The sequence below is a fragment of the Wasmannia auropunctata genome, unplaced genomic scaffold (genome assembly GCF_000956235.1).
Source record: "Wasmannia auropunctata unplaced genomic scaffold, wasmannia.A_1.0 LD336076.1, whole genome shotgun sequence".
NCBI lineage: Eukaryota > Metazoa > Arthropoda > Insecta > Hymenoptera > Formicidae > Wasmannia > Wasmannia auropunctata.
Window position 1 is genome coordinate 6,649,663 of NW_012026814.1, and position 11,779 is coordinate 6,661,441.

The 11,779-nt window shown below is 37.0% G+C and overlaps 3 protein-coding genes across 3 annotated transcripts; 1 reads left to right on the plus strand and 2 right to left on the minus strand.

Annotated features, from left to right (window-relative positions):
* The first annotated feature begins 70 nt into the window (after positions 1-70).
* Positions 71-4,821, plus strand: LOC105449394 (NECAP-like protein CG9132). The gene is made up of 3 exons (XM_011688606.1): positions 71-340; positions 568-964; positions 1,322-4,821. Exons 1-3 carry the CDS (start codon positions 255-257, stop codon positions 1,610-1,612), a joined length of 774 nt encoding a protein of 257 aa, XP_011686908.1. The 5' UTR covers positions 71-254; the 3' UTR covers positions 1,613-4,821.
* Positions 4,822-5,316: 495 nt separating this feature from the next.
* Positions 5,317-8,242, minus strand: LOC105449395 (tetratricopeptide repeat protein 17-like). The gene is made up of 5 exons (XM_011688607.1): positions 7,538-8,242; positions 6,755-7,070; positions 6,263-6,523; positions 5,832-5,984; positions 5,317-5,680 (listed from the first exon to the last, which is right to left on the minus strand). The coding sequence occupies exons 1-5, from the start codon at positions 7,822-7,824 to the stop codon at positions 5,522-5,524; spliced, it is 1,176 nt and encodes a 391-aa protein (XP_011686909.1). The 5' UTR covers positions 7,825-8,242; the 3' UTR covers positions 5,317-5,521.
* Positions 8,243-8,488: 246 nt separating this feature from the next.
* On the minus strand, positions 8,489-11,253 carry LOC105449397 (GDP-mannose 4,6 dehydratase). The gene is made up of 7 exons (XM_011688608.1): positions 10,561-11,253; positions 10,063-10,305; positions 9,773-9,965; positions 9,444-9,676; positions 9,123-9,338; positions 8,960-9,028; positions 8,489-8,875 (listed from the first exon to the last, which is right to left on the minus strand). The coding sequence occupies exons 1-7, from the start codon at positions 10,612-10,614 to the stop codon at positions 8,813-8,815; spliced, it is 1,071 nt and encodes a 356-aa protein (XP_011686910.1). The 5' UTR covers positions 10,615-11,253; the 3' UTR covers positions 8,489-8,812.
* Positions 11,254-11,779: the final 526 nt, after the last annotated feature.

The following is an 11,779-nucleotide window of genomic DNA, read 5'->3' on the forward strand; positions in this document are numbered from 1 at the left end:
GAGAGGGGNGGGGGGAACGGCGCTGCGTTAGGGGGGAACCGGGAAAGGGGGCAGGAGGCGTGACTCGAGATAGAGTTATCAAATCACGGCTGATCGCGGAGCGGACATTTGTCAGGAGTGAGAGCGCAAACGAACGAACCTTCAAACACACACACAGCAGCCTTGCTTGCGAGGAGGGCCGCACTTCCCGTCGTCGTCGTCGTGAACGTTCCTTCGCCCATCTCCCGTGAATTTCGTCGTCGGCAGGGTGCGCGATGGAGACGTACGAGAGCGTCCTCCTGGTGAAGTCCGAGGTGTTCGTCTTCAAAATCCCACCAAGGTCGACCAACAGGGGTTATCGGTAAGCGCGAGACGCCTCTTCGACGTGACGTTTCCGCGGGGGCCGTTCAATATGTTATCAACCACGGACGGATCCGTGGTTTCACGTAGGGACGACCGTAGTAGTCACGAGTCCGCTCGAGTAAATGTAAAGCTAGCGCAGTAAAGCGGATCGACGGTACGCGTTATTCTCGTTTCCCGAAAAAAACGCGCGTCACGGTCTCTTCACGATCCGCGATCTGTCACCAGGGCGGCCGATTGGAACCTGCAGGAGCCCTCCTGGACCGGGCGCATGAGATTGGTGTCGCAGGGCGACAGCATCACGATAAAGCTGGAGGACAAGATCACGGGCGAGCTGTTCGCCAAGTGTCCGATCGAGCAGTACCCCGGGATAGCGGTGGAGCCGGTCACCGACTCGTCCAGATACTTCGTCCTGAGGATCCAGGACGACAACGGACGGTCAGCGTTCATAGGTGTCGGCTTCTTAGACAGGTCTGATAGCTTTGATCTGAATGTTGCTCTTCAGGATCACTTTAAGTGGTTGAAGAATCGGGAGCAGATCGAGAAGGAGAAGGAGAAGCCAAAACAGGAGTTGGATCTCAGATTTAAGGAAGGCGAAACTATCAAGATTAATATGAAGATTACCGTAAGAGTTTTTTCGTCAAATACTTCATATCTGTTTCTTGTTCAAATTTAAAAGATCGATGTTTCTTTAAATTAAGATTAAGAAAATATTCTAAAATAATTAAAAGAAAAGTGTGGAAGAGAAGAAAATATTACCAACTGCATATCTGTATCAAATAATTATTTCTCCCAACTTTGAATGATTTTTCGGTAATAGTCTGGCTTTCACTTCTATTAACCACCTGTTTAGATCTTTTTAAAGTGATATAATTTAATATATAGAGTCAGATTCTCTTAACATTAAGGATCTCGACAAAAAATTGTCTTCCTGGAGCATAGTCCAATCTTAAAACGACTTTTTCACATATTCATTATTTAGAAAAAGGATGGCAGCGAGGTTGCGTCCAAGTCCAGACAACGTACCAATCCAGCCGTGGGTCTACCGCCTCCTCCAGGTGGTGTCAAGATTGCTCCACCACCAGCGAAGACCCCTACTTCCTCACCGGCGCACAAGCCACCACAGAGTCAAAATCCAGATGGCACGAGTTCAGAGTGGGGCGAGTTCGCCAGTGCTTCACAGTCGGCATCGGCATCAGCGTCGGCGCCAGCATCCGCACCAGCACCAGCACCTGCACCCACAGTGGCCAATGCCAGTTGGGTGCAATTCTAACTTTTAAAATATATGTATATAATATTATACATAGATATTTACTTTAGTATGTTAGTGATTTTGAAATTAATGGTCAAGCTTTAGAAATGTTTCACTCATCTTGAGGATTGCTAAAAGTTGAAGTTATGCAGTAACGATCTCGAATCGACATCATATAGATCACTGAAATCATTGAAAATTTTTGATGTTAATAAACATCTTAATTATCTTAATTTTCCAATGCCTGAACAGACTGATAGTTTATTTATATGTTGTCATACAGTATTAAACCGATGTGCATGTCTATATAAATTTATATCTTGTTTTTCTATAGCTATGGCAAGGAAAGGTTTTATATAAATCAAAAAGAAAGTTAATACGAATTTTTACTCGATAAAAACAATAGAGGACAAATAGAAATGGCCATTTGAGCAAAAAAAGATAATATAAAATAAGAAAGTGTTTTCAATCTGTGCTAATAACCTTTTTTTTTCTAAATGAACAGAATATCTGAAATTTGACCATTTATGCTGAAGTCACTCTTGTATATTAAAGTAAATGAAATAATTGATTATACACACATATGACATGATAGACGTATTAAGCTAGAGATTTTAAGGTGACTATTGAAAGGATGTCTATGAATAATGGAGAGTCTGATGTATATTTTCCAATACTGTGTAGTGTGCAATGAAAATTATAGCAACATTCGTGAGAGGGTGATATTTTTTTTTTAGTGTGAAACAGGAAGTCTTAGGAAAAAAACTTTTATATCAAACTTGTCTAAGAAAAATGTTTTTAGAAATGAGAATCAAACTATTAATTAAAATTTACTTTCAGAGGTATGATTTGTTATTTTCCGAAAAAAAATTTTATCTTGCGAAATAATTTATGTTAATTTTTTTTATACTTTAAATTTCCCTCTTCTCGATTGTTGTACGATTTTCCAGCACTCTATATAATAGTATTGTACTTATAAATACCATTCGCGAAAATTCACCTCAATTGCTTTTGGACATTCAATGTATTTGGAGATAGCATAATTTTTTGTATGTGTAAATGTCGATATATATCAGATGCATTTAGTGCCTTGTACAAACTAGTCCAATAAATTAGAGGCAAATTCGAGGCAAATCGCAATAGTTAATATATAATATGTGTATTTAGTACTTACAGAGGCACGGTGTAACATTCGATTTATCCATCGCGGTTTTCAACTTGTCCAAACGTGATATATTGGATGATTTCAGTCTGATTATACATACATAAACAAAAACATTCTTTTTAGCATTCGAATAATGATTTTAACAGTTTTTTATTTGCACACAAAAAGACGTTAAGAATGAATACATTCTTGTATATCTGCAAATTTTGCAACAAAGTCCTTTATTAGTAATTATAAGTGCTTTATATAATTTGTTTCAGAAATTGAACTTTGTATGGTTGCAAAATACCGGTGAGTCGAATGCTGTTTTTTTTGTTAGATCATGTTCAATATACATCTTATTTATTCGTTATTATATTAATTAATACTGTCAAGAAGCAGTATTCAATCCTAAGAAAACCTCAAATTTCCTAAGGACGCTTTTGTTATCTTTTTACAATTAAACTTTTTTGTATCTATAAATTATGACTGTTTATATTTCAGAATTTTGCAAGGTATGAATGTATCATCAATAAAATTTGCGAAAATTGATATCATTTATGTATGAAGTGATAATCTTTATCAATTACTGACGTTTCGATAGATTATAAATTTTATAGCAGAATCGAATGATATATTTTATTTTATTTTTTCAATACTAACTTGTTCTTTTTCCAGTATTTTTTCTGTTGCAAATATTTGTTCACCGATTATTCAAGAAGGTATATAACACGTTACATATCCAATATATAATAACAATATAGTATTTGGCCTCGACCGTTAGCTTGCAACATGTAAATACTACAAGGCCTATTGTCAAGATAAGGCCTAATTCCCTCATACATTGAGTGTCCATAAAGTTGTTCATTCTATTTTAAATAAATTTTGAGCCAAGCTAGGTTTTGAGAAAAACAGCAGCAAAGTAGTAGTATATTTTAAATTCATTATTTTTTTTATCTCTAAGCTACTTCGTTTTTCGTCTCGCATGTGTTGAAAAATTCTTGCCTCAAGGAGAATATTCGACGATATTACAAAAGAAGTATTTTTACATTTTTTCAAATACGTTTTATCCCAGTCGTGAGAAAACTAAAAACGATGAAGAAACTACATCTCGAATTTTGTAAATTCCTATTAGATCTTATAAGATATAATTAAACTTTTCCATTCAATAAGCAACAAAAATAGATATTATAACTTATGTTTATCGAATTAAGCTTTACTTCTCTTTCAAATCTTTGACGGTAGTATTCGTAAACTATTATTTTACATCTACATATCTCATAAGCATTATGTATAAGTTATTGAAAGGATGTTATACTGGAAATGTTTTAAACACTTGTCTGAGGAGTATGTGTAAAAAAAAATTCGCGACGTAACGAGAAACAATTGTCTCTCCAGTGAAAGGTAGAATCTTCTATACCATCTCGTTAATTAGAACATAAATTGTACAATGTTATTTACATTACCCCGTGCTAAATTTTAATGTAAAATGTAGAATAACCTTGTTGAACATATTGTTAGTGTGAATCTTGTTGAATGAATGTTTAGATGCAATTTCATATTACATATATTATTTCTCTTTATTTATAGGAACTGTCTCAAAGAAGTGCGAAGTGACAGCGGAAAATAAGTTGTTATACATATATGTTAGCACCGAATCAAAGAGTAATGTTTAATGTTGAACGTTAAGAGAGATGCGTGTAATAAAAATATTATTTTTAAAGAACTCTAGTATGATCGGTAGATTTGTTGATGTTAATGAAAATTTTGTTACAGAGAGATAGGTATTATAATACTTAAAACACCTAAGATCAAATCATTCATTATTACGAACAATACGAGTAAAAGTCAGATATTAATTTTTATTTCAGAAATAATTTTTAATTTCCTTAAGAATTATCAACAATTTGAACAAACATTTGCAGTTCCAATAAATAATATTTATGCGAATATTCAAATGACTTCGCGTGCGCGTCAACAAAATTTTTTATTTCACTAAAACAAATTTTCAGAGTAAATGATAGAGAGAAACTCCTTCACTTATTGCAAAAGTTCTTTGTGTGTACAGCTTCGTATCTTTCCAAAATCATAATTATTTATCAATGTTATTATAAAGAATAAAAAAAAAAGAATTCTGCTGTTATTTCATGTTTTTCTTGGGACATCCTGTACGTTAAAGCTAATCTTCAGCTCCAATCAGGTACTAATATATCACTTACAAACATAATCGTATTACAAAGTGATATATGGAAAGCAAATTAAAAGTATATATATATCACTTGTATCTATTCTAGTTTCATGTATATGGTAATTGATGAAATTGTTACAATGTACCGTATTATATATATATATATATATTATATATGTGATAGCAACTAAAAGAGAATTGTAATCCTGTATATATATATATATATACATATATATATACATATATATATATATATGACATTCCATATTTTTTATTTTCTGTAAACACGTTGAAAAGATAAAAATAAATATTGGATGGAAGTTAAGAATCTAATTTCGAAATATGTTTGACAACAATCTTGGATTCGGTCTGAATAAAGGAGTGATGAGAATCTTCTTGTATATTTCCTCATATATTTTTCTCCGGAGATATATAATAAACAGTTAATGCATCCCAAGAATTATTGCGAATCATGTTATAAATAATACTTTTTGCAGGGAGATAATCGTCGTTTATGGCATGAGAATGATTTTATTCTATCATATGTACGAACGACCGATTTGTCAATAATGAGTCATTATGATTATCCTCAGCATCATCAACAGCGTTTATTGCGTGCAACGTTAAGCCGCAAGCTGCGCATAGCCATAGCACGACTGAAATGTCGTTGTACCGGACGCTGAAGCTGCCCATTGACTAGAGTCGAATCCTCGTCACATTCTACACTGGTTAGCACTACGAAGAGCACGCCGAGCACCTACGATAACAGGTCATCATATCAGTGACAATTTCCGCTTGCTGGATGTCCACGGAAAAAAAAACAAAGGAAAAAAAACGCCTGTCTTCCTACAAACGCTTAGATAAAAAACTTATTCAAAAAATATGTATCGTTCCATTAGTTTACGTACCAAACCGACGATGATCAGCAACGTATACACGTGTATACTTGCGAGCGGCAGTGACTCGACCTCTTTTAATGCATCGGCAGCATCGGAGAGATCCGGTTTTAATTCCAGCGCGTGACGCAGGTGTACAGCTGCCTCTTGAAAATGTCCATATGCCTGCAAAATGAAAGTGCGTCTAATATTAAATTTTATACTCGCATACTTTTTGAAAATTCAGATTGGATAATTATTACTATCATTCACACATTTTCTTTAACTGTTCGTTGAAATTACATCACCGGAGGAAAGAGAATTGTTAAATCCTTATTATAATTTATAAAATGTATTGTGGAAATAATTATATCTATGAAATATCTTGTGTTTATCTTAAGAATCTCCAGATGTTGAAAATTTCAATGAAAGCATTTTATATAGCTAGGAAATTGTCCCTATACCTTGAATATTTGTCCGAGTGTAAGATATTGCTCCCACGCATTGCGATCTGGTGGTTGCAACTCTAAGGATCGCCTGGCTAAGTACGTTGCATCATCTAAATAATGTTGCACCAGCAATACTCTGGCCAAATTCAAGAGCACTTCCGCATTGTGTGGTGACACAGCGAGCGCTCTGCGAAAGCACTCGATCGATCTTTGCGCGTCGCCCTTTATACGCCAGAAATTTCCTATCTGATTATACAGCTGGACAGATTTCGGTTTCTAGAATGGAAATTCATTTAGAGAGAAATTAGAAGAGTTATACTATACAAAACTTTCGTTGTATTCTATAATATGTATATAAAAAAAATGTATGAGAAAATAGCAGTTTATATTTATTCTAGGAAAGTGAAAACACTGAAATCTTTGGCAATTTCACGGTGTCTAGTTACGTGCGTGTTTTTTTTTTCGCTGGTATTTACAGCATTAACAGCTATGTTTTGAAGTGGATACCTCTCGCTTCGCTTTTTTCAAGCGTTTCTCCAGCAGGTCAATGTCGACGTCGACGGTTTTGCCGCCGTTCTTCTTGAACATAAGCGCCACATTGGGCTCCGGTACCAGCGGATGCTTGTTCCTGTTAGCCACGCCGATCAGATTGTCGTAGTAAGTGAAGTTGACCGGCTTGCCGCAGTCCAATATTATGTTGTCGCATTGCTGACCGGTGGCGCACGTCGCTTGCTCGTTCGAGGACACTTGCGAGGAGGAGGACAGTGGGAAGGACTCGCTGATGTTCTGCGTGTCCTCCTTCAACACGTACGACGAGAGTCGTCTGCCAAGGAGGGGGGGACCAAAGTTAGGGCTGTTTTAACACTGAATGAACAGCAAGCCACACACAAAACGCTAACTACAGAAAGAAAAAGAAAATTACGTCACATAAATTGTGTCTTACTTGTGTACGTACGATAGAAACACAAAGAGAAAAAGAAACGTACGCATGCAGGTGTGGACTATGTAATGGACAAAAAAAAACAGAGAGAGACTGAAGATTCTGGCTTTCCTACTTAAATAATCAAGAAATAGCTTGCTAGACCTTACGTTATTTATTAGCGTTACGAAAGTGTCCAATGTGCTACTACGCTTCGTATCAATCGAAGTATCATAATGCGGCGTAGAGAAAGAAAGGAGGAACCGAAAGGAAAAAAAAGAAGAAAACCGAGAGCACAAGCATGTAATTTTATAACCTAATGGCACGAGACAATTACAAATACAGACCCCTCCTCCCCCGGGGCTCCTCACCTCTCCTGGCTGGCGAAACCCTTGCACTCCTGACAATAAATCTGCACCTTCTCGTGCTTCTCGGACGTCGCGGTCCTGCTCCAGACCTGGCCGTTGCCGCTGGTGACCACGCTGCCCGCGAGGATGTCGAAGATCGGATCGTCCTCGACCGCGCTCACGAAGTCGGTCGTCTTCACGACCCTGTCGGCGGCGTTCAGTCGCCAGGACGTCCGCGAGTTCGTCAGTCTTATGTGCAGGATCAGCAGGCAGAGCGCGTATCTCCCGTCGGCCCACGTCGTCAGTCGCATCCTTCCCGACTCTCCCGACGAGCCTTCCTCTCCACGCGAGGGTTCGAATTGTTTACAATCTCGCGATCGGGGTAGAGGGAGCGGGAGAGAGATGGAGAACAGGCAGCGACGCAGAGGAGCGGAGGGGATAGAGAGCGGCGCGAGGAGGGAGGGGAAGGAAAGAGATCGAATGAGTCGAGACGTCGAGCCTCGAGGTCGAGTGTACTCGTTATCCTATCTTAAATGCGACCGATGGGAAGACACGAGATACGGAATCGAGTTTCGGGACGGTGTACTACAATTATAGAGTTCATAAAAATTAACTTCAATCACTCACAACGCGATGACGTAACGTATATGGATGCATTATACATGCAATGTACTTCGGACTAAAGTCAGGTATACATACATATCCAACGTACGTATATATCGAATAAGAAGGGGGAAGTGAGCGGGAGATGTTAAAGTAGGGTTGGGATTTAATTCCAAAAAAACAGAGGAAGTCCGAGCAGTAGCGATAAAATCAGTTAGGATGCAATTATAATCAATTGCAGATTAGATAATTCATAAACGATTGTTAAATATTTGCAATTAAATTTTTAATTGATGAAACTTAAATATTACATAAAAATATTAATATTATAACACATAATTTTTTATATGCACGTCTTTATTAGAATAAAAAAAGGTCATATTTCATTGCTTTATTTGAATATAAAATCATAGCTGCTGCTACTGCCTCTTTTTTCTCTCTTTCTAATAATTACTGATAGTTCAATATGTTCTTAGATGTTTCACCTTACGATTATTAGACATTTCAACAACCTTCTCGCGAGAACTAATGATAAGGTATTACGTTATTTAGTAAAAATCTTATTCACTCCAAGGAGTTGCAGGAAAACATTTTTAAAATATTTATATAACATTTATAAAGTAAATAAACTTTTAAATACTGTCGTTTCATACATAAACAAAATGATAAATGCGTTTTGCATCATGCGTAACGCTGTTAAGCGTTTGGATTTTTTGACATTAATTCCAAGTCAGAGTCCATCATGTCTTTCACGAGCTCCTGCAATATATCGATTATACATGATATTTAGAGACGGTATTATATCTTTGAGGATTACTTGAATTTTTCAGATAAATAAATTACCTTAAACGTAACTGTTGGTTTCCATCCAAATTTGTTTCTTGCTTTCGATGCATCACCTAGAAGCACATCCTGTCGAAAAATAGAAAAAGAGAAATTAAATATTAAAAATTGTATGATATAAAATTCATCTTTCAATTCCCGTAGTTTGCAAGATGTGTCTTACCACTTCGGTTGGACGGAAGTATTTCGGATTTATGCGAACCAATACTTGACCGGTTTGTGCGTCCTGCCCCGTCTCATTCAGACCCTCGCCTTGCCATTTAATTGTACGACCTACATATTGGAATGCTATTTCTACAAATTCCCTCACGCTGTGCGTTTCCCCCGTCGCTATGACATAATCGTCCGCCTGCGTTTGTTGGAGCATCAACCACATCGCCTGTGCACATTACATGCGATAGATTATAGGACACCATTTGGAGTATGTAATTAATTTATTTAAGTCATGAATTTCACGACTAAAAATAGACATAAAATCACTCACTTCCACGTAATCTTTCGCATGGCCCCAATCTCGCTTTGCGTCTAAATTCCCTAATTCGAGCACATCCTGCAGACCCAAGTGTATTTTCGCTATAGACCTCGTCACCTTTCTCGTGACAAAAGTCTCTCCTCTCCGCGGGCTTTCGTGATTGAACAATATGCCATTGCACGCAAACATGTTATACGCTTCCCTGTAATTCACGACGATCCAGAAGCTGTATAACTTTGCGCAAGCTAAAATTCGCAAAAAAATATATATAAGATTATTTAATATAGATATAAAAGCTTAATGTAATTTAACGCAAAGGGGCATCTCTTTCTCTCAATTACCGTATGGAGAGCGTGGGTAAAATGGTGTTTTTTCATTCTGCGGAACTTCCAGTACTTTGCCGTAAAGTTCGGACGTCGACGCTTGATAAAATTTTACAGACTTCTCTAAGCCGCACGTGCGTATCGCGTCCAATATTCTTATCGTTCCTACCGCATCTACTTCCGCGGTATATTCGCTTACTTCAAAGCTTACCTGTCGCAACACGTAAAAGAACGCATATATATATAATCATACCGCACATAAATAAATTTTCAGTTTAACGTAAATACTTCACACATTTGACACTAACCATAACATGACTTTGCGCCGCGAGATTATAAATCTCTGTCGGCTGTATCGCGCTAATGATCTTGATTAGACTACTGGAGTCTGTCATGTCACCGTAATGCAGTTTCATTTTGCCTTGCCGATGACATTTTGGATCCTCGTAAAGATGCTGGATACGTCCGGTGTTAAATGAGCTGGCCCGCCTGATGATACCGTGCACATCGTATCCCTTCTCCAGTAAGAATTCTGCCAAGTAAGAGCCATCCTGTAACAGCGACAAAAGACTGAGGACAGTGTAAACCTCTCTGTTGCCTCAAAGCTAGTAGAATATATATAGATATAACTAGAATAACATCTTGGTAATTTAAATCGATATTATCCTCATTAAAATTTAACGCTACAGTGTGTGTGCGCGCGCGCGCGCACTTTACATTGAACATTACACATTTCGGGTCAACACGTTTTTTGACAGCATCGAGATCAGCTGGAAATCAAATTTATTAAAAGATAGAATGCTTACCTGGCCGGTGATACCTGTTATTAGAGCGACACGTCTGTCATCGCCAGTTGCCATGTCGATAATAAATCAAGTTCACGTTGTTCTTTTTAATTGGATATCAGATTCTTGATGGATCTGAGTACCACGATTTTGACGTTTCTGAACTTCCTAAGGTGGCCCAGAAGTCTAGGCCGTCTATCTCAGCGTTTTGCAAGTCCAGGCATCCAGCAGTACAGATCTTCACGTTCTTCGTCGAAGTTTATCGAGTCTACTATCTAATGCCACAACACAGCCATTAATGCTGATAACGTTTATCAAGAAAAGAGAAATTAGCGTTATCTTTTTTTCGATATAAATTTTCGTGACTTTTTTTCTCTTCTTTATATCTTCCGTGATTTCTATTTTCGATAATCGTGTTTCTCTGATTAACGCTTCCTCCTTATTTTTAAATATAAATATTCCTCGCGTTGAATTCGTTCAAATTTCGTTATTGCATTTTACTATTTATGAGACTAGAGGAGACGATTAATAAATTATTTGCTCAGCATTGGATTTTTCTATGTGTTTGTCATCCTCCAACACATTTCTTAAATCTGTTTAAATTGGTATAACGCGATCCGAATACTGCGAATTCTTTCCCCCAAACGATTTCCACGTCGTGATAACTCATAACCTCCATGTTTTCCGTCAGTCCGATCAGCCGATCAGGGAGAAATTTCTCCACGATAATTGGAGCCTCCTATGCGAGGTGCCATCTATGTTTTGTAAATGCTGTCTGAACTACGTCGTCACAAATTTTCTCAACGAGTAATATGTTTTCTTATCCGGTGTGCTTTCACTTAGTGAGGATTCAAACCTTATATCTGTATAGACTTTGCGGCTGTCTATTTCGATTTATTTATCATCGGCGATTAATTCAACCGGTAGAATTCACAGAATTATATTTATTGTAAAATTTCTAACTATATAATTTGTTGTCCTTAATCTAATTTTTGTTCCATATATGTTGAACAACAGAAAATTTTTTGAGAAAAATTATTATAATAGATAGAGAATTAATTATTAATATTCTCTATTTATCGTTCAATTAAGTTAGAGTTTGATAAAAATCGCGTCTCTATTTCTGACTAATTTATTCGGGGATTAATTATAAATTTTCAAGTAATATACTAAATAGATAGAGAAATAATATTAATAAAAATAGATAGAGAATTAATATTAAAGATCGGAAGAGCACACG